We start from the raw sequence: 22,233 nt of genomic DNA, 5'->3' as shown, positions 1-22,233 counted from the left end.
TTTAAAACCATTACACAAAATACGAGCACGTAATTGCTGCAATCATTTTCTGCTGACAAGTCCTTTCAATCAGCCAACCCACCACCCACCCACCAAATTATTGCCTTCATCACAAAGGTGATTAATTTATCATCAAAGATCAAGCCAAATATTCAATGTATTGAGTGTTGGCTTACTTGAGCGTCTCGGCCAGGAAGAAGCTCTGCTGCACGTCGTCATAGGTCGGGTTGGAGGAGTAGACATCCTTCACCCCGGAGAAACCTCCACTCACCCTGCAGTACTTATCAATGGCCTGGAAGAGACAAGGAGAGATGGAGGGAAGGAAAGGAAGAGAGGAGAGGAGAAGAAAAAGGAAGGGAGAACATAAGAAGAATGAGGAAAGTGGGTGGAAAGAAAAGGAAAGGAGGAAGAATGTAAGGAATTAAGGAGAAAGCAAAAAGATGGAGTGAAAGGAAAAAAAAAAAAAAGAGGATAAAGAGAAAAAGTGCAAGTGGTGGGATGGACAGAAATACAAAAAGAAAGCAAAAAAGAGGGAATTTGGATAAAAAAGGAAAGAATGACAGTGAGAAAAATGAGAAGAAGCAAAAGGAAAAGGGCAAAGAGAAAACGTGGGGGGGATGGAGAGCACAATTTTAATAAGCTTACAAAAGAATGCTATAATTAATTTCTTTCCTTGTGACAGATTAGAGTGAGTCCTGTGGAGACCCATACAGTTAACAGCAGCTGTAGAAGAACGGAAGGAAATGAAGATTACCACCAAACGCCTCCCTACATTTACATTTCATTATAGAACATTTTCTTCTCGTCCCTCTTCTACCCGAATCAGCTTCATAGGGAGGGAACACACTCATTTGTTTCATGTAATGCTACATCTGAGGCTGAGGGAGCTGCTGCATAATGGCAAAGTAAAAGTTTGGTTACACTTTACTTGAAGGTATCTACATAAGAGTGACATGACACTGTCATGAACGTGTCATAAACTTTATAGACAAGTCATAAACGTTTATGACATAACGCTTCTGTCATTAAGTGTCATTAGATTTTTGTCATGACAAGTTAGTTAGAGTTAGGGTTCATGTGTCATGTAGGGATCCACCGATGTGAATTTTTTAGTGCCCATGCCGATTTGTTTTTTTTCAGCCTTACTGCTTTTGCTCCCTCAATTTATATCATAAAAATGTAAACCCTGCCACACTGGATTTGTTTTCGGAATCTGCTCTGCCATTTCTTTAAAAATAATGAACAAAAACACAGATCAGTGTCACTTCTGCAATCATCTTACATTCATATCACCCAAATTATGCGTGCAATGTGCATCATATGGTTGGGTGCAGCGTCTCCAGCAACACAGAGCTGCCTGTGGACGCCTGTCTGTAAATAATGCCAGGAAAAAAAACTATCTGCGAACGTAGCAGCCACGTATCGGCCGACGCCGATACACGTAAAATCACAAATATCGGCCCGATATATCGGCCGGCCGATAAAACCGGTCTATCACTAGTGTCGTGTCACTCTTACGTAGATACCTTCAAGTAAAGTGTTACCAAAGTTTTTCTTTAAGCGAGGCAGATTCAGAGCCTGTGGTGGTCTGTCAGGGGTTTTTTTTTTTTTTTTTTAAACAATCTCCAATCTCCTAAAAATAAAAAAATGTGAGGTTTCTTTTTAAACATGTCTTTTGTTCCTAGTTTTTAGTAGCTGTTTGTGATAAAGAAAACAACATAATCTGTGTATGCATGGAATTTAAGATGCATTCAGGGAGAGGTTCAATCACATTTTCTTTAAATCCTAACAAAAACACACAAAAACACAAACGTCTTAAAACGACAGACGTGATATCAATGTTTCAACAACAACAACAAACATCACAACCAGGAAGACAGCCAGTCAGATAACAGCAGAGCTTGGACCATTTAAATAGCCATTTTATTCACTATGCTCAGAAAGAAACTGCCACCTCTTTGTTTCTATGCTGCAGTGACAGCAAATGAAGACAAACAAAAACCTAATTTAACATCTTTTGTAACATAACTTACTTTAGATATTGATTTCTGATAAAATTTGCACAAATATGTATGCTTTTTCCATTCTAATATGAAAAATGTATTCTCATATTAAGAGGCAACACTCACAAATAAAAGATTTATACATTAATAAATCATTTAACTGGGGTGCTGATGATTTTAGTTTTGAGGATTTAGCACACAGCGAAGCTGAGTTTGTAATTTTTTTTTAGCATTTCTAAAAGAGTGGCAAATGAATGGGCCAGCAAAACCAAGAAAATGTCCTCACATATAATGGTACTTTTCACCCACAGAGCACACCCTGATGATGCCCTACGGACTAAATGTCGAGTGCTGTTTTGGCTCTGAGGAGTAACCGTGTATCCTCTAGCTGAAAACAAGTCTAATTTGTGAGCAGGTGCTTTCCCCGTCTGCACACACCCCTACAAGTCACAGCAATACCTCATTAAAAATGCAGCAATCGTCCAGCTCGTGACACTGACGGTATGCTATTACCTGTGTGCTCTATTGATTTGCAATAAGGACTTGTTACAGTGAAATTGGTGCCTCCATAAATTTTTTGCCTGCATTACAGTCCTGCTCATACCTTATCGACTTTCACTATTAACGCATGTAATTGAAAGCATTATCTCTGTCCTTGTCTTTCAGCGTGTCTTTTTCTCGCACATGCGCGCGTCTTCTCCCTCCATCCAGTCCTTGATTGACCGTTTTGCTGTCAGCAGATTTCCGTCGCAAGGAATTTGTACTGTAATTAATAGGCTGCTGCGCCTGACGTGCGTTTGCCCTTCTGGAGCCACACTGCAGTGTCCCGCAAAAAGAAGAAAACACACACCACACGCACCATAATGTCTGGGTGGTTAAAAGATACATTTCAAACAAGTCACATCTGCAGTCCAACAAACGCTCAACAGCCTGTGAACTTCAAATCTTCTTACTGGGTTACAGTATACCCAGTATAACTGTACCCATAAATGTAGAACACACACACACAGAATATCTGTGCTACGTAAATTATCAGATAAAAAGTCTACCTGTTGGAAAAGGAGGAGTGGAGTGTCTGCAGCTGCTAAGTAAGGACACATTCCACATTACAGCAGCTGGGCTACACCTTCTCTCTCACACCAACACACACACACACACACACACACACACACACACACACACACGTAAAAGCCAGCGATAATGGCTAATGTGAAAAGAGGAAGCGTGACAAATAGAGGCAGGTTTGGTGGAGCAGATGGATGCAGCTGGGTTATGGGGGGAGGGAGCTGAGCTTTGAGGCAACATACAGAGAGGAGCGCAGGTGTTTGTGAAAAGTGTGTGTATGCGGTACAAACTTGGTACAAAAAAGAAAAACGGGAACATTTTAATAGATGGAAAAAATGCAACAGAGAAAAAGCAGAAAGCATAAAATGAGCATTTCCAAGATGGCCTAAATCCATACTAAATACTAATTCTAGGCGGGTTTTCAGTATGCAGTGTGTTCAAACTGGAAAAGTAACAAAATAAAAGTACACTGAAACAAAGTATGTATGCCTACTCTGGGCTCTAGTTGGACATGCGACCAAAATTTGTAAGGGTGCGACTAAGATTTTTCCGAGGTAGCACCGGTGCACCTAACGTCCTCGCATCTGCTGCCTCTCCCCCTCTACACACTTCAGGCTGTTGCAGCTAGCTCAGGGAAGAGACTGTATGACACTAGGTGGTACAGTCTGAGACATGCACAATAAAAAAAAATTGCCTTCTGCATTTTTGTTTTGCTTTTCCCTCCATTGTACCGAACTTGTACCAAACTGTGATGTCTGAACCGAGGTTTGAACTCCACTCCTACACTGTTTATGCCAAAAAAACGTCTCAAGCAAGTCAGACACCATTTTTTTTATTTTACTTTAAAGACTTTAATCAAACTTCTGGACATTTGTAATAAACAGACAAAAAACTATAGATTAGCTAAATTAAATAACAAAAAAACGTCTAGGATCTATCATCTGCATAAGTATGCATGTATATATTCAATATTAAATAATGCAAGGGAAGCAAAGATGAGCCCTTCAGCACCAGCTCTCTTTAGTGTCACTCTTACTCAGTGCAATCACACATCATAAACACACTTTGCCAATGTATTTACTTTCAACACGAGCGCAAAAGCACTTACTCCCACTCAGAAAAACAAAGAGAAGTAGTTTCACTGCTTCAAATTGGAGGGAAAATAGGTGACAAGATGATTGACAGGAGAAAGAGGAAAAAAAAGGAGAGTATGAAAAGAGTGGGAGAGAAAAACAGAAAAGGATGACGAGCAGGCCGGTTGAGGTTTAGACAGAGAAGACACATTGACTGCAGCACAGAAGACGAGCTCTTTAATCCTCTGTCAGGAGTGGAGCAGAGGACTGTTCTACTTTCATAAAGCTTTTCATATTCAAACACAAAGGGAAGAATAAATAACTAATATAACTAATAACACCTGAAATAATCACAGTCCTCACATTCACCTGCCGGTACATGTGTCACACACACACAGAGAGAGAGAGAGAGAGAGAGAGAGAGAGAGAGAGATAACAAAAGTAGTTCTCTACCTATATGTGCTTTACTGCGAGGTCAAAATCTCTTATCCCTTAAAACAATACCGCAGTCACACGATACATAGACCTGAAGAGACAATACAAGAAACTGGGAGACAACATTTCTGTCTGCAACTGAGTAAGACCTGCACTAAATCTGGTTTTACAAGCTCGACTGAAGCTTAAAACAACTCCCTGCCACTGGGTGTCATAGGCACAGGGGGAATGGCATGAAAACAAATGAATTCTCGCAATTACGCAGAGTCTGACCTTCTGACTCAAAAGTCGATATTAAATCAGTCGCAACTGCAGCAAAACAAGCTCAGCTCACTGTTTAAATACTTTCACTTTCCAATGGAAACTAAGCAGATAATATATATATATATAATGAATTGCTGCTGAAAATGTTCCTGACTCTTGACTATGACCAATTGACCACACACAATTTCAAATAGATCACTGTACATTGCTATACAGGGTCAGGCTGTACAAGTCAGCTCAAATTAGAATGTAACACATTGAAAATGTCCTCATTTTTAAACTTGCATACATTAAATGATTAAATCTTATACTTCAGAGGGTTGCGGACATTTGCTGAGTCTTCTTTATAATATAATGACTATGGCAAAGTAAAATTTGATGTTATTTTACTGTACAGTTTTTTTAAATTTCATTTTTTGAAAATTAAAAAGGGAATATCGCCTGGAAATGCCAAATATCGAAAACCAATGTCCACATGGTTAAACTTTCATAAAATCTTTTCCTTCAGAGCTTTTTTGACATTTTCAATTGAGTCATGTTCAGGATGATCCTGACTATGACCATGTAAAATCTGAGGTCATTTTACTATCTCCCTCCAAACTAAATTAAAAGCTGGCAGCGCTGTGGAAGCGGTGCTTTGGATCAGCATGAACATGCGTAATAAAAAATCAAAAAACGAGTTTGGAAAGGAAGAATCCAGCTAAATAAAGTCTGGATAGAGTGAGCTTCAAATGTCAATTAACAACACACACTACTTTTCAAAACTGCTCGTCACCAAACTATTTTTATTCAGACTTTCAGTCATTTGGTAGAGCCCTATTTACCCTGGTGGTGTAATTCATTTCTCACTTAATTTCAGGTTGATTTTGTACCATTATAAGATGACATTTCTAATAAACCCCACTGAATTATACTCTCTCTCTCTCTCTCTCTGTGTCATGCTCTGAGTGTTTTCGAGAGCAAGACATTTGAGCAAGAACTGATGATTCATAGAGTGAACTTTTCCATCAGACTTTACCTTTATCGTGGCTGGCCTCCATTTAACAATGCCAGCAACTCTTAAAGCTGGAGATCATTTTCGTGTGGAAACAGTGTGTAGAACAGGGTCTTACAACTGTACTTGTTTTGTGCTGCAAAGCAAATCCAACAGATGCTTCTTGGGGATTGACGTTGCACAAAGCAATTCATTTATTTACAGATGTTACAATGCCATGTATGATATTTACCTGTGCTGCCTCCCAGCCCCACTGTCGATATTTGGGATCGTGGGTGAACCTCCACATGTACCAGTAGGTCTCGATGACCTCCGGCCGCAGGATGTAGTACTTTTCATTCTGCCGTACGGCCACCGCCTCCAGGCCGCTGTCGAACTTGAAGGCCTCCGGGCCGAGCTTCAGCACTTGAGGGAAGGAGAAAAGGGTTGAGGTGGAGAAGGATAATGAAGGGGAGATAAAGAGGGGGAGGAGGAAAGGTTAGGAAAAAAGAGATGGAGTGGAGAAGAGTAACAGAGGAGGTGGTGACAGGGAAAGAGGGAAAAGGGAGGAAACAAGAAAAGCAAGAGGCATATATAGGGAGGAGGGGGGAAAGAAAAAAAGACAAATATGAAGAAATGGGAGAGGAGATATGGAGGGAAAAATAGAAAAGGTGGAGTAAATGACAGTGATCAGAGGGACAAAGGAAGAAAGTGAGGAAGGTTAAAAAGGGAAAGGATGAACAAGAGAGGAAAACAGAGAGGAAATACACATCTTTTGCTCCTTGATTGTCTTTTTGGTTCAGTTGCTGGTGATAACACAAGTGTGTATGTGTGTGTGATTTCCCTGTGTCACTGCCAATTAAGTGTGATGGGCATTACAACTGGAAAATGACTGCGACGTTTAAGGAGGTGGGGACATGGCTGTCTCTGAAAGGATTAAAACACATACACCCACACTCTCTCACTGTCTGCCGTGAATGACTCCTCATTAACAACTAACAGGCCAACTTCAGACAGCTTGATCGTTGCTATCAAACTCCCTGCCACCGAAACAGAAAGTTCTCCATTTCTCTCTTCCACCCTCCCTCTCTTTCCATCTTCATTTGTTGCCACGGCAAACTCTCCTCTTTCTCAGAGCAACCTCACGATTTCCAGACAGACAGACACACACAGAGAGAGACAGACACACACACACAGACACAGACACGTTTATCTGCTGGTAACTATCAGGAAAACATCCAAGGCAGGTGATTTGAAAGGTCTCCTTCGAATAGATGATATATTTACATTTCTCTCTAAGAAAAAACTGCCCGATCAACCTACCAGTCTAAAGACAAAATCTAATTCCTAGATGCAGTGGATTTATTGTAGGTAGTTTAAAAATCACCGGACCTGCATAACAGATAACTCACAGATACTACTTGTCTTGTCTAACTAAATAAATCAAATCAAAATGAAAGTCGGGTTTGAAGCACTAGTTCATTTTGAGGTTCTAGGCGTGCCATTTACACAGCATGCAGAGATAGCAATAATGAGGATAATAATAATAATAATGGCTTCAAAGTAAGAAAATAAAATAATCTCATCTTCAGGTTGTTACTTTTAATAGCTATTGTGCTTTCATGGCAGTGTTATTCATTCCAAAAGTACATGTGTGTGTTTGTGTCCCTCCTCACCCGTCCTGTCGTAGGACTCATGGCAGGTGTGTGCGATCTCAGCTCCCAGCTGCAGGTAGTGTCCGGCCTTGTCGTCGGGCGAGCCGTCAGCGCCCAACGCAAACATGCCGCCGGCGAAGCAGGCCAGGTGGCCCATCTTCCTCTCCAGGTGGCCGTTCTTCCACTCACCAATGAATGTCAGGCCGCCGTTGGATTTGCGTATCAGGTGGCGTTCGATGGCCTGGAGGGAGGAAGTGTGTGTGTGGTAAATGAGAATTCATTCGTGGATGTTTGTGAGAAGATACGGCCCAAGAAAAAAGGGGATGACGCAGTATGTTTTTAGTGAGAGGTTACAAATGGAATTTTGAGTTTGTGTCAGAGCATTTGTATGCACGTAGTGGTTGAATGAGAACATTAGGAAGTGTGAAATGTTTGTATTTGGGTGAGAATGAAGAGATAAGGTCAGAAAAGGGGGGAGAATGACACATTATTTATTATAGTAGGCATGTGGATGAAGGTTATGAATGGAATATTAAGGGTAGGCGTGTGTGTGTGTGCGTATTAATGGGGTTAAGTTGTGTGAATGGGGCATTGATATTGAGTGCATGTGTATGAGCGTGAGGAGGAAGAAGAAAACAGAACAAAAGTGGTGAGTGCAGAATTTAAAATCCAGCCACATCCCTCACTCTTCGCTGTGTAGCATCTGTTCTGCTCACTCTCTGACACTCCCAATCATTGATGGACATCTTCATCAGCTACAGACCACTAACATCTGCTTCCTGCTAAATCCACTCTCACTTTATTTAAAAAACAAAAGCACAACTCTCTCCTGTAAAGATGGGCACTGAAAACTGTAAGCAGGGAGTGTTTAATGTTTTTGTGTAAAAAATAAAAAGGACAACTAGTAAAGTTTACTTTTGTTGGCAAAATGTGCTGCAGGTTGAACTGGGACTACAGATCTGAAACTTAAGGCTTTGAGCCTGTAAAGTTCTAATATACTAGCTGGGCCTGGTTTTATGACTTTATTTCTTTTCGTCCTTTAAAAGGCCCCATGGCATAAAAATGTCACTTTATGAGTTTTTTTCAACATTAATATGAGTTCCCCCAGCCTGCCTATGGTCCCCCAGTGGCTAGAAATGGCGATAGGTGTAAACCGAGCCCTGGGTATACAATTTAATTCTTCCTGTGGGTGTCTGGTGATTTCGGTTTCTGCCGGACTTTAGAAGTTTTTTCCACCGAACCGAACTCTACCAAAGAGAAGTAACAAGAGGCGAAACTCAATAGAATGTTCCATTGCAACAAACGCACCCATGACCGAGCTGCAGCTCCGCCATCTTGGACTGAACGCAACACAACGTTCTATTGAGTTTCGCCTCTGGTTACTTCTATACTCTTTGACTCTACACTTGCACTGTGCACGCTACGCTAGTTAATGTAATAATGCCACCGTTGATTACGGGAAGGTTCTTACGTAGGTGGACCGTTCAATGCAGTAGGCTGTCAGAAAGTGAAAATGGAACTTGTGAGCAGAAAAAGTGTTGTTTGGCAATACTTTCAGTCAAAAGAAGGCGATTCAAGTTGAGCTACTTGTTGAATTTGCAATGCCGATTTGTCTCATGGTTGCAAGGACCCTAAACTACACACAACATCGCCAACGTTAAGAAATTTGCGTATGAAACATCGAAAAGAATACGAGTTGTGCATGAAGGAATCTACAGACCGCAGCCAAAATGCTGCAACTTCAGATAAATAAAATGAAAAATACACTGCTGTGGACGTTGTTTACTTCATTAATGTATATACTGTGTTAATGGGCTGAGGATGGGAGTAGGATTCGGTTCGGGGTTCGGCAGAATCTTAACCAGTGGGTTCGGTATTCGGCCGGACACCAAAAATCTGGGTTCGGTGCATCCCTAAAATATATATATAAATACATTTTTGTTTTCCTCAGATTATGCACACTGTGAGTGTCCATTTGGTTCAGCAGCTAGCATATGTGGAAAGAACTGTATGCTATGTAATGTAACTGTATTGCACTGTACCTCGATGGCGTCATCATAGGTCTTGCGGGCTTCTGTATCGGTCTTGTCTGACATAAGCCATGCCTTCAGCAGGTACTCGTAAAAACTGTCCCCAAGTCCTCCAACTGAGGTGTGGTCTGGAGAAAGGGAGCAAAAAAAAAAAGGGTTAAAAAAAGTGTATAGTGGAGGGACACGAGCGAGGATTTTGATTTTGATTTTGCCTGAAAGTCATTAGCAGAGAGCAGCATATATATATATATATATATATATATATATATATATATATATATATATATATATATATATATATATATATATATATATATATATATGTGTGTATATATATATATATATATATATATATATATATATATATACAGTGGGGGAAATAAGTATTTGACCCCTTGCTGATTTTGCAGGTTTGCCCACTTACAAAGAATGCAAAAATCTACAATTTGAATCATATGTACATTCTAACAGTGAAAGACAGAATCCCAAAGAAAATTCCAGAAAATCACATCATATGAATTTATTAAAATTGATAACCATCTGATGAGGAAAAACAAGTATTTGACCCCCTGGACAAACAGCATGTTAATATTTTGTAGAAAAGCCATTATTGGCCAGCACAGATGTCAAACGGTTTTTATAGTTGGTGACAAGGTTTGTGCACATTTCGGCAGGGATGTTGGCCCCTCCTCCCTGCAGACAGCCTCCAAATCATTCAGGTTCCGAGGTTGTCGCCTTGCAACTCAATTTTAAGCTCCCTCCAAAGATTTTCAAATCGGATTCAGGTCTGGAGACTGGCTAGGCCACTCCAGAACCTTGATGTGCTTCTTCTTCAGCCACTCTTTTGTTGCTTTGGCGGTGTGCTTAGGGTCGTTGTCGTGCTGAAACACCCATCCTCGACCCATCTTCAGCTCTCTCACTGAGGGAAGGAGATGTCGGTCCAGAATTCCACGATACATGGCCCCGTCCATCCTCCCCTCAATACGATGGAGTTGTCCCGTCCCCTTGGCTGAAAAGCACCCCCAAAGCATGATGTTGCCACCACCATGCTTGACGGTGGGGATGGTGTTCTTTGGGTTGTACTCGGTGTTCTTTGCCCTCCAAACACGACGAGTTGAGTTGAGGCCAAAAGGTTCTATTTTGGTCTCATCTGACCACATCACCTTCTACCAGGCCTCTTCTGAGTCGTCCAGGTGGTGAATGGCGAACTTCATGCGGGCCTGTACATGTTTCTTCTTGAGCAGGGGGACCTTGCGTGCGCTGCAGGATTTCAATCCATGACGGGCGTAGTGTGTTACCAACCGTTTCTTTTGTAACTGTGGTCCCAGCTGCCTTCAGTTGATTCATCAGTTCCCCCTTGTGGTTTTGGGATGATTCCTCACCGTTCGCATGATCAGGGACACCCCACGAGGCAAGATCTTGTGTGGAGGCCCAGACCGAGGGAGGTTGGCGTGGTGTGGTGCTTCTTCCATTTCCTGATAACTGCACCGACAGTTGATCTTTTCTTTCCAAGTTGCTTTCCGATTCTCTTGTAGCCCATCCCAGCCTTGTGCAGATCAACAATCTTGTCCCTGATGTCCGTAGAAAGCTCTTTGGTCTTGCCCATGGTGGTGATGTTGGATGCTGGTTGTTTGGGTGTTGACAGGTGTCTTTTATACAGGTAACGAGGTGAGGCAGGTGTATTTGATGTAGATAATTGGTTCGGATTGGGGCTGTGTCTTAAAGAAAGACTAACTGGCTTGTAGGAGCCAGAATACTTGCTGTTTGTCCAGAGGGTCAAATACTTGTTTTTCCTCATCAGATGGTTATCAATTTTAATAAATTCATATGATGTGATTTTCTGGAATTTTCTTTGGGATTCTGTCTTTCACTGTTAGAATGTACATATGATTAAAATTGTAGATTTTTGCATTCTTTGTAAGTGGGCAAACCTGCAAAATCAGCAAGGGGTCAAATACTTATTTCCCCCACTGTATATATATATATATCTCATAATATATTTTTCTCATAATATATTTTTGGTCATAATATATATATATATATCTCAAAAGCATTGATCTAAACCCTGGGTGGTTTTTTCTTCTCTGCACCCACAATATACTGGCAACATGTTCCCACTCATTTCCCGTTTTTGTTTACCGTTTCCCTGATGTGCTCACATTTCAATGTCCCCAAACGTCCTCTTGAAAGTTTACACAGCTTTCATGGCTGTCCTAATTTGCAGGACACCACAAAGAGAGGATGGGACGCAGCCAGCATTCATTCTGAACAGACTATGAAAATATTTTTTTTTTTCTCCAGAGCGAGTTTTGAGCCCACTTGATCTAATTCTTAATTTGGTTTACTAAATAATTTGCAAAAGTAAAAATAATTTTTTGTTGGTTGTGCAGTTATTCAAATTTACATTAAAAACTGAACAAATTAAGTAAATGGTAAAATTCCCAAATTTCAGTGAGGAAATTTCAGTCTTTCCTTTGGAGCTCTTCTTGCCAGAAGCAGAAGTAGTACTCAGATCGTTTACTGAAGTAAAAGTAGAAATACCACAGTGTAGAAATACTCTGTTACAAGTAAGAGTCAAGCATTCAAAAATGTTACCTACTGTTAAGTAAAAGTACAAAAGTATCAGCACCGAAATATACTTAAGGTACCCAAAGTAAAGAAGTACTCATTATGTCCAATTGTATATTACACAATTGAATTCCAATAATTAATCAACAGATGAACATACGTATCACTTTAATGATGCTGTTGATAAAGGTGGAGCCAACTTTAATTACCTTATATATGGCTGGGTAGTTTAATCTATGATCTTTTATATTTTATTTGTTGATATTTTGTATTAGCAGTTTGAACCTGTAAATAATTAAATTCGTTAAATAAATGTAGTGTAGTAAAGAGTACAATATTTCCCTCTGAAATGTAGTGAAGTAAAAGTACAGTTTTTGTACCTTCAAATTGTACTTAATTACAGTACTGGAGTAAAGGCTTAAGTAAAGTCCTTAGTTACTTTTCACCACTGCCTCTTTCGGCATTTTGATCTTAAAAGTCTAGTTGGGGAAGCAATCAAGGGGGAAAACATGTATTTTGCTCCGACTTCACTGGCAGACGCTGGAATATTCCTCATCCTCTACGTGTAACTATATTTTCATCTCTATGTAATCATATTTGATATCTGATGCAGATGCTTTGTGTCTCATCTAAAGAGATTCTTTTCTGTATGTGATTAACATGCCTGTAGGAAAATACGGAGAACAAGAAAGATGAAGCAGCAGTGAATTATTCATCTTTTGTCACAGAGTGTGCAGGGTAGAGCGTGCTGATGTATGTATATGTGTGTGTGTGTGTGTGTGTGTGTGTGTACTAGGGCTGGGCGATATATCGATATATCAATATCGTAAGATGAGACTAAATATCATCTTAGATTTTGGATATCGTAATATTGTGATATGACATAAGTGTCTTTTCCTGGTTTTAAAGGCTGTATTACAGTAAAGTGATGTCATTTTCTGAACTTACCAGACTGTTGTAACTGTTCTATTATTTGCCTTTACCCACTTAGTCATTATATCCACATTACTGATGATTATTTATCAAAAATCTAAGTGTGAAGGTATTTTGTATAGATATATATAACCTGTTTATTATTTATTCATTTGATTTTGCAACTGTTCACTGAAATAGCCGGTTTCTATGAAACTACTTGTGACATGTCATATTTGGCTTTGACTGAACTGCTCTCACTTTGCGGAAAAAAAATATCAGGATATATATCGTATATCGATATTCAGCCAAAATATATCGGGATATGACTTTTGGTACATATCGCCCAGCCCTAGTGGGTACCTGAGTTTGTATATTTACACAGAAAACACATTTACTCACATTTGAAGTAAGTAAGTTCATTAATATAGGAGTTGAAATCATCTTGAGCCTGTTACTGTATGTAAATAAGTCAATTCCCGTGAGTAAATCAAAGAGACAATTATGATGGCAATATCAAGTCTGTTATTTAAAGTTTTTCAGGACTCACAGCACTGGCCTTTTGCTGCAATAGCTATTGTACTCTGCACATGTTTTATGCAGAGTGCTCATGCAGCATCAGCAGCACTAAAGCGCTCACAATGACACAGACTTTCTCTAGGGTGTTATTTGGCAGGAAACACAGATGCCCGTGTGCGAGATGAAATGTAGCACAAAAGAAATTGTAATTTCAACAATTTCCCTGATCTAAATACAACACTCTTTTACACTATTTGATCCTGGGTGAAAAAATAACCAGCAGACCTCAGATGAATGCTGGTGTATTTTGTATTCATCTTGAGTATTTCGGCTGTGCCAGCATCTGGCGGGTCACCAGCCCTCTTGTGGTGGCTCTGTTCCACGCCAAATTATCATTCTTGGTTGGTGACGTACTGAAAGTGGCATTTTTGAGTCTGCTAGCTGTAATTAAAAAAAATCCTTTTGTATCCTGGTTACAGCAGCATTGCACCTCTGTCACCTTGGCTGTTTGTGGAGTTTAATAATCAGTTAAGATACTGAATGTTCTTGAAGAAAACGTCAGTCTACAGTTTTTTTGGTCCCAAATCATAGCATTTGTCAATCTTAATGTTCTTTAGGGTTAACACAGAAAAGGGAAAGCTTCTACGAAGATGCTGGAATACTGATTCTGACCGACTGTTGAGACTCACATTAAGGATTCAGTCCTGGTAGTGGAACAGTGGATCAGCACTTTGTAAGCAGACAAGTGGCTGAAATGATTTTACTTCAGAGCATCTCGGCTCACCTTTAGGTTAATGGTGAGGACCTCAGAAATCCCAGAGAGATTTGAACCATTGGTACTTAGTTGGGCTGGGTCCACGATGCAAAAAAAAAAAAAAATCGATTCACATTTGTATCGCGATTCAAGCTCTACAGATTCAAAATCAATTCATAGAATTCCAAAAATCTATTCATTCATATATATATATATATATATATATATATATATATATATATATATATATATATATATATATATATATATTTTAAAGACGTGGACGAACAACAACCTAAAGTACCTAACATGCCAGTCAACCAACGCACTCTTTCAATGCTCTAAACTCCCACTGAACTCTGAACGAAAAGCTCTTTTAATTTAATGGTTTTATTTTATACTTGAATTAAAGTTTTAAGTTTTTATTTTTGTATGAAGACATATAAAGTAATATCAAACTACATTTAATTTGTGTTTCTTTTCTTTTAGAAATTGTATGTCTACTGCAGTCACAAAGGAAAAGTAACTACATTTACATACTGTGAATCATTTTTTGAATCGAGAATCGTTTTCGAATCTTGAGCCTAAAAATCAATATCGAATCGCGACATTTTCTGAATCGTGCACCCCTACTCAATACTTTTAGGGTATAGACCGAAATAACCCAGTACCGAGTAGTATCAAAACTTCTCCTGCCAAATGATACAGTACCTGCAGTGAATCTTATTTCTACACAGATAAAAAAAATTTGTATGGTTTTGCCTGCAGCCGATCTTCAATGTTCTTTGATTTAATGTGACATATGATTGCCCCATTAACGCTGCAGCTACAACCCATACAGTCTGTGGTGGGGTGAAGTCGTGTGCGGCGTATTTCACACAGTCGGCAGTTCAGCGTGCAGAGTCGTTTCCATTCACATGATGGGTATTGAATGAAGTAGAAAAATAGTGTTGTACTATATTGGTATTGGTATTACTTTAAGGGTACTGGCATTGGTAATGGTATCATCATTTATTCAACAATACCCAGCCTTGGTACTTAGAAAAGAGACATATGAGGTGGTTGAGGACATCTAAATGGGATGCCTTTTGGACCGTTCCATGAAGAGTTTTTTTGGGCATGTCCAACTAGAAAGAGAACCCAGGGCTTACCAAGAAAAAAGATAATGCTTAAGTATGTGGTTGGTAAAAAAGACATCTGAGCTACTTTATTTAGCCTGCTGCCACTAATAAGCAGCAGGAAATGAATAGATGGAGGGATCGATGCACTGTGCTGAATGCCATTATTATCATTTATAGAATGGTTGCCATCCGAGCATTTTAAAGCTTACGGTATTTATATTCAAAATGTTGATTTAACATAATGAACTTGGCTGGACAAACTTTGGAAATGACTAGATACTGTAGATAATAGATGTACAAAAGTTTAAAAAAAGTTTAAAAAGTTAACTAAGCTCTTATTTGAGGAAAGAGATCCTCAGTCTTCGGATTTACCCCTTTGTTCATGCACACAATTATTCATTAGAGAGAGAGAGAGAGAGAGAGAGAGAGAGAGAGAGAGAGAGAGAGAGAGAGTAAATCCCCTATAATACAGTAGAAATTACTTCACTGTAACATAGCCACAATTTAATGAGTTTTAACCATAAAAACCTTGAAATGTGAAACTTCTATCCAACCTGATGATCGTACCAGGGAACGATAAGGTCAGGTCAAGTAAAAACTGAACTGTTTTTTTTGTCACCAGTTGCTTTTATTGTACTATTTCACAAGATGGTGATGGAGGGTTGTATTAGGGCTGCTTGATTATGGAAAAAAACATAATCACGATTATTTCGGTCAATATTGAAATCAGGATAATTCAACACGATTACTTGTTGACTTCTGGAAAGATGTTGCAATGATTGAACTTAGTGGAAAAAGTTAAATGAATCAAAAGTAAAAAAATAAAATAAAAAACACATACAAAACTGTGTAAATTTGCCTTAATACTTTTCCTATTTAAACTTTACTTTTTCATTCAGAACACAAGAGAAAATAAGAGTTTACTTGCAAAACCTAATGAGCTAAATAATTGTTTTTCTTGATTATTCTGTTTTTGTGATCATTGGGAGCCAAAATCATAATCACGATTACATTTCGATTAATTGCACAGCCCTAGGTTGTATGTGGCTTTCCAAGGCTCATCGTCTTTTGTTTTGGTTTATCTTCTTTTTTTTTTGATTTGCAAAATCTCACAAATTACTGTCCTTTGTCCAGTGGTTGACTTTGTTTTAATTGTTATGATCTTATTACTATGATAATATTATTCATTATGAATACTTTAGTTTAGTATAGTTTTTCAGACCTTTAACAATGTCAATACAAGCAGCAATAGTCCTGTGTATTACATGCACTCAAAGTTTGGGCACTTGAGAGATAATTGATGGTTGATACATGGGACATTTTCTGACGACATGCTGCTCGCTGCCACACTGTCTGAAAGCTTTTGTGAGAGGTACTTTTACATTTAAGCCTTTAAATAACCAGACTCATCTAAAGGAGAGGCTCTGAATAATTTCTTGCTGTGCTCATCTTGCATTGTCTCGCTATTCTCTTACAGTATAAGTCTCTCATAAGTCTGTCTTATGTTTGCCGATCTCTTTTTACTGACCGAGTCTTTGATTTTTACAATAACATACTGTATGTGAAAACATATCTAAGGCGATGGCACATAAAAAAAAAAAAAAAAAAAAAAAAAAAAAAAAAGTCTGATGGTGGAGTCTGATGTATCACAGGGAGCACTACACAAATAAGAGTGAAATCACAGCATCCGAAGAGAATCAAGATAATGCACCACCCACAGCTCCGCTGGCCCCTTCACACAAGACAGTTTTGGAATGTAAAGAGGAAAATAAGAAGGTATCGCAGATTGTGCATAGATTAAAATACAAATAGGAGCAGGAAGTGCTCATTCATCTTTTTTTGTATTTTTCCCTCGTCCTTCTGCCTTTCTCTGTTTCGCAATCACCTCCAACGCTCTTCAACCACCCACGCACACTCCCTCAACTCCTCTCCTCTCTATCAATTTTCTGCAGAGCAAAGGATCCAGTTCATGCAGGGAGCGCCTGTCAATCAAAGGCAGGGTCTGCTGAGAAGGTGGCACAAAACGCACATTAAAACAGACGCATGTACACAAGCGGACATCTTCACAAAGCTAAAAAAACAACAACAACAACAACAAAAGAACACTTTGGTTTAAAAAAAGTGAAGGTCACAGCCTGCTATAGTAATACTAATAACGTGTGCATGTAAAGGCAGTTACACACCAACCAGAAGGCCAAACGTCGGCAGTAAAGCCAGTCGGACTGATCAGTCTCCTCGAGTTGGTCCAAAAAATGCCTCAGAACACACCGAAGAGACAAGATGTAATACGTTTCCATAACAGCAGGCGGCGCTAATCGGTATTGTTGCGCAAAAAATGAAAACCGGCAGCTGATTGAATGAACGCATCACATGGGTTTGTTTTCTCCGGAAATTCAAAGACAGACTGTCATGGCGGAATCGGTCTTCATTTCAGATCAACAAAGGTCAGTTTAAAAGATTTTCGTCAGATTTTGCGAGACTCTAGTCACGCTCATTCCGCTCGCCATTTCCAGGTGAGTCCCGACTGCCCTGCCTCCGACTGAACACCGAACAGACTCGAGTCACCGACCTCGCCAGACTGTCCAACGGCCGATTATCGGGTTAGTGTGTCAGCGCCTTAAGAGTGCGACAGTGCAAGTCATTTCTATGCAGCACCCAGCCCAATGAAGAACACAACAGTGAAAGGTCAGCCTTGTTTTAGTTCATGTTGATGCATAACACCTTCACGTCTTTTTTACCACCAAAAAAAAATATCATTATTTACTGACATCTGTTAAGATGTCACAATCTACTCGGATGGTGCATAAGAGATAGTGTGTGTGTTGCTTATAATTGATAATCATACTTTAACAATGTTTGAAAGGTTGTGTTTGTTTTCTGTCTGTTTGTTGTTTTGGACAGGTGGACAATAATGCCCATAAAAAAAGCCCTGAACGCACTGCTGAAGTTTTAGTTGATGGAGGATAAAAGATGGGGGTTCTAAATAGAGATGAACGGTATGCCAAGAGTTACATATGATGCACGTGTACGTTTACTTCTATTTAATATATTTTACTGAGGATGATCAGATTTAAAGATCCCGAGGTTGAGCATGTTTGTTTGAGGTGCGGGGTAAATGTGTTTTGTTGTTGCATGTTTTGTTTTGTCGTTAAGATTGTGGGTCTTTGTCTTCTTGATGTTGGAAGTGTATATTGAGAAATCTGAATTACCAACTATAATTTTCACGTGGCTGTACAGTAACAAAGTTGAACCTCTTTAAAAAACTGACAATTCAGATTCTGTGTCAGCAATATTTATTTTTGCTGCATTGAAATCCAGTGATGAAGAAAGGAGTATTTGACAGTGTGCGTTTGTGAGAGGGAGAGTAAGCAAAGAAGACTGTCGGTGAGCGGGTTAAAAAGAAGGAGTGGGTGGTGTGTGTGTGTGTGTGTAGGCAGATGATTGTGTGGTAATAAGGCTGTCAGTCACAGCAGGATCTCATTAGGACAGAGCTCAGCCGTATTTCCTCATTAGTCAGGCTTAACTACTGTCTACACACCTACATTCCACAGTAAAAACACACACACACACACACACACACACACACAAGCTCTCGACAAATGCTTCTACCCTTCAAACACACATAGTCTCAAACACGGGCCCACATTCACATATTTCTCACCCAACACTTATAACTACACACAATTCAAATGTTCAAAACACACACAGCACTTCCTCACATACACCCGCACACATCATACTGTAACTAGGGTGAAAGATAAAAATAGATCTTCTACTTTAAAATCCCGTTCGGACTTTTTAAGACAATGACAAAACCTCCAAAAAGGTGGTTGTTTACCTGCCACATCAGCTGATACAGTAACACACACCACAGCCAGAGACAGATTTTGGCTGGTGGTTTGTGTTCATTTTGTGCCAGGATACCAGCGCACATAAATCTAACGAGAGCCAGCCGTGCCGCTTCAAATTCAGTCCTAAAATCTCAGTCTAAATGGTCCTGTAATGAATTTAAATAGATTTGGCACGTCCCTGTTTTACTCTGCAGCAGTTACAGGTGTTCAAAAATATGCAAAATTACAGCCACGTTCCGATAACAGCAGGTTTTACATTCTCTGAAAACAGACTTTAAATGTACTGCGATTTTCTGCCTTCCTGACTCTGTGAATGATAATCATGGTATCGTGTGAGCGCCGTGAGCAGCGACTGTAGAGGATCTTTGCTGTTGCTTTATCAATGTGTGTAAAGTTGATTAAAAACATGCTTAACAAGATAAGTGTTATCAATCAACTTTGTCACATGAAATCGTAGGAGGCACAATTCCAGTGAAATGTAATCCCATCAGCTCCTTCAACTTGTGAATGATTCATCATAAAGAAGGATGTGGCCGTCAGATAGCCACACCAAAACCAGGTTGAATGGCACCAGTAATCCATTTTCCAAGGAATATAGTGATGTTTGTATTTCTAGGGTTGAAGCCTCTTACTAAATCTCAAAAAACCTTAATTGTGAACATGTAAACGTACACTACTTTCACATAAACAACATTCAAATCAAACTGTCATTATCAAAAACATGACATTTAATTATAATTATCATTTAATTATTAATTATTTTTCTTGCCAACCTAGCGTTGACAATATGATTTGGTATTTATTTGGTGCAATACTGTATTTGTATGGGCAGACAAAAAAAAAAAAAAAAATGTCCGTAACACAATTTAAATTCCAGTCAGTTAACCAGCTGGGAGGCCGATGTTGTTTGCCTTTGTTTAGCCGTGATTCTGAGGTTGCAGGACTATTGTTGCTGTCTGGTCATTTGCTGTCACCAAAACTGGACCTACATCTTTAACAACTTTTGTGGTCATGAAACAAATTTCAAAGTGGCTTGTTTGGTGCATACATTTTCCATGTAGAGCTCAGTCTCGAACCCCCATCGCCAGCTGATGGGTCTGACCCAACAAAAATCACAACATGACAACAACACGAGTTTGGAGTCGCATTCTTTGAGAATGCAACCCTAATAGCTAACTGCGCCACCTGTTGCCAAAGTATTGTCACTGACATGAAGATGGAATATGATGAAGTGGTTTCACGTTGCCTTGAGCACGAGCACCCGCATTAATTTAAAATTAAACATTGTAGTTGGTGCTAAGCGGAGCGTGTGAGCGCTGATCGCGGTTACGTGTCAGTTAAACTTCTCATCTCCAATCCTGTCTGTATTTGTGAGAAGTGGTGCTGTCCTGAGTTGAAAGATAGCCTACTTGACTGCTTTATTATCGTGTTGATAGGAGTGTGTGCTCGTGTCGGCCGCTGTCCATTTCCTAAGGTTCTGAAATGCAAACATTTTTGACTACCTTTTTTTTTTTTTTTTAAAGGGCGTGCATCTGTGAGCACCCACGGAGGAAAACATAAATCGGCGCCTATGATAGATGAAGACTGACAGATTTAATATACATGTTATAATTTATTTACAAGACTGTCAATGGGAGACGAGTATCTCTCTGCCCTGTCAGACGCTGCTCTCCCTCTCCTCTGCCTGCTCTGTGTGTGAGTGACAGCCCGGTTAGCGAGCTTGTTACACCCACAATCTCTTTTGGAGCATTATAACTACGAAAAACCACAGGTTCCAGTTAATCTTAGAATGGATATGTGTGTTGAGTTATTTAAACAAATGATCAGGGAAATAAACGCCACTTGTCCGCGAGTCTCCCGATAGACAGGCCGGGCGGCGAGCCATCGACCCCGGCAGGCACCCGCCGGCTGACGTCAGACCGTGGAGCTTCTGAACTCCGACACAGTCGGACCAAATTTGCAATTAGCCATCAATATTTGAGCTCCACATAGTTGATTTCTCGCATAAAAAAAGTCTCAGAAGTGAATTTAGTAATGGAATAGTAGACGAACAATGTATAAAGTTTCCAGTTGTTGGCCACAACAGCAATCCATTGTTGTTGTGATTGTTGCAGCGCTTTACACACCAACACACTTTGATTTCTGATTGGGCGACCCAGCTGTCAATGCCTGGACGGGCCAGGCCTGCCCACAGCTCCACGCCTGGGTCCCGGTGATTTGAAATTGTGCAAACGACAACCTTTTCAAGGCATTTGCGAAGGAAGGAGTGGTAGCATGCAAGCTCCCAAATTGACGCTCGTCTGAGAAATTGAGTTTTGGATGAAGTTCAACTTCGGCAGCTTTACCTATATGCTAAAATATACAATGACTGAGGAAGCCTAGTCATGAGTCCATAACAACCAGTTAATTTGTTAAATTTCTTATTACCCAGTGTGCTTTGTCTTTGGTCTCAAGGTTTTATTGTTTTATTTCATGTGAATACTAGTTTACTAGAGGAGTAACTTAGTATTTGAAGTAATGCAGTAATGCAGGAAGTGTGCATTTAGTTTCCATGCTTATTGTGTTTCCACAACAATGTTAGTGAGTAAATCCACACCACAACAGAGGAGTGTGATGTGTAAGATGTGAAAGCATAGGTTAACTCATGTATGTCATGGTTGTAAAAAAACAGTGGTTATCTGTACAGTGTTGCCAAGCGCAAACCAGTACAGGAGGCATCAATAAATTGTTGGGGAGGGTGATGCCTCTTTTCCCAATAGATCATAGTCAAGTCTTTTTTGACTAAAGATCCCCAAACTCTTCCGGTAGCCCCTTTAATAAAAAACGAACAGTCCCTTAATGACTATTTAAACGAGATACAGAGCACAAGAGAGAGGGAAAAAAAATGGTTGTGACTGTTTAAAGATTTGTCTCATTAAATGACACAATACTACCTGAAAGTAATCCTCAACAGATCAAGATGACTGCTTTGTTGTGTCACAGTATAGAAATTAAAGTTAGAAAGAAAGTT

At 39.6% G+C, this 22,233-nt stretch overlaps 1 protein-coding gene across 1 annotated transcript in view; it reads right to left on the bottom strand.

Moving 5' to 3' along the window:
• man1a2 (mannosidase, alpha, class 1A, member 2) overlaps positions 1-22,233 on the bottom strand; it is a 136,842-nt gene that overhangs the window by 3,950 nt on the left and 110,659 nt on the right. The window contains exons 9-12 of the mRNA XM_028591185.1: positions 9,511-9,626; positions 7,490-7,709; positions 6,067-6,239; positions 177-292 (exon numbers count right to left, since the gene is read on the bottom strand). Coding sequence (XP_028446986.1) covers positions 177-292; positions 6,067-6,239; positions 7,490-7,709; positions 9,511-9,626 — 625 coding nt within the window. The remainder of the gene's footprint in view (positions 1-176; positions 293-6,066; positions 6,240-7,489; positions 7,710-9,510; positions 9,627-22,233) is intronic.

The sequence above is a fragment of the Perca flavescens genome, chromosome 11 (assembly GCF_004354835.1).
Source record: "Perca flavescens isolate YP-PL-M2 chromosome 11, PFLA_1.0, whole genome shotgun sequence".
Classification (NCBI taxonomy): Eukaryota; Metazoa; Chordata; class Actinopteri; order Perciformes; family Percidae; genus Perca; species Perca flavescens.
Note: the sequence above shows the minus strand (reverse complement) of the source record. Positions and strands in the feature narration are given on the sequence as shown.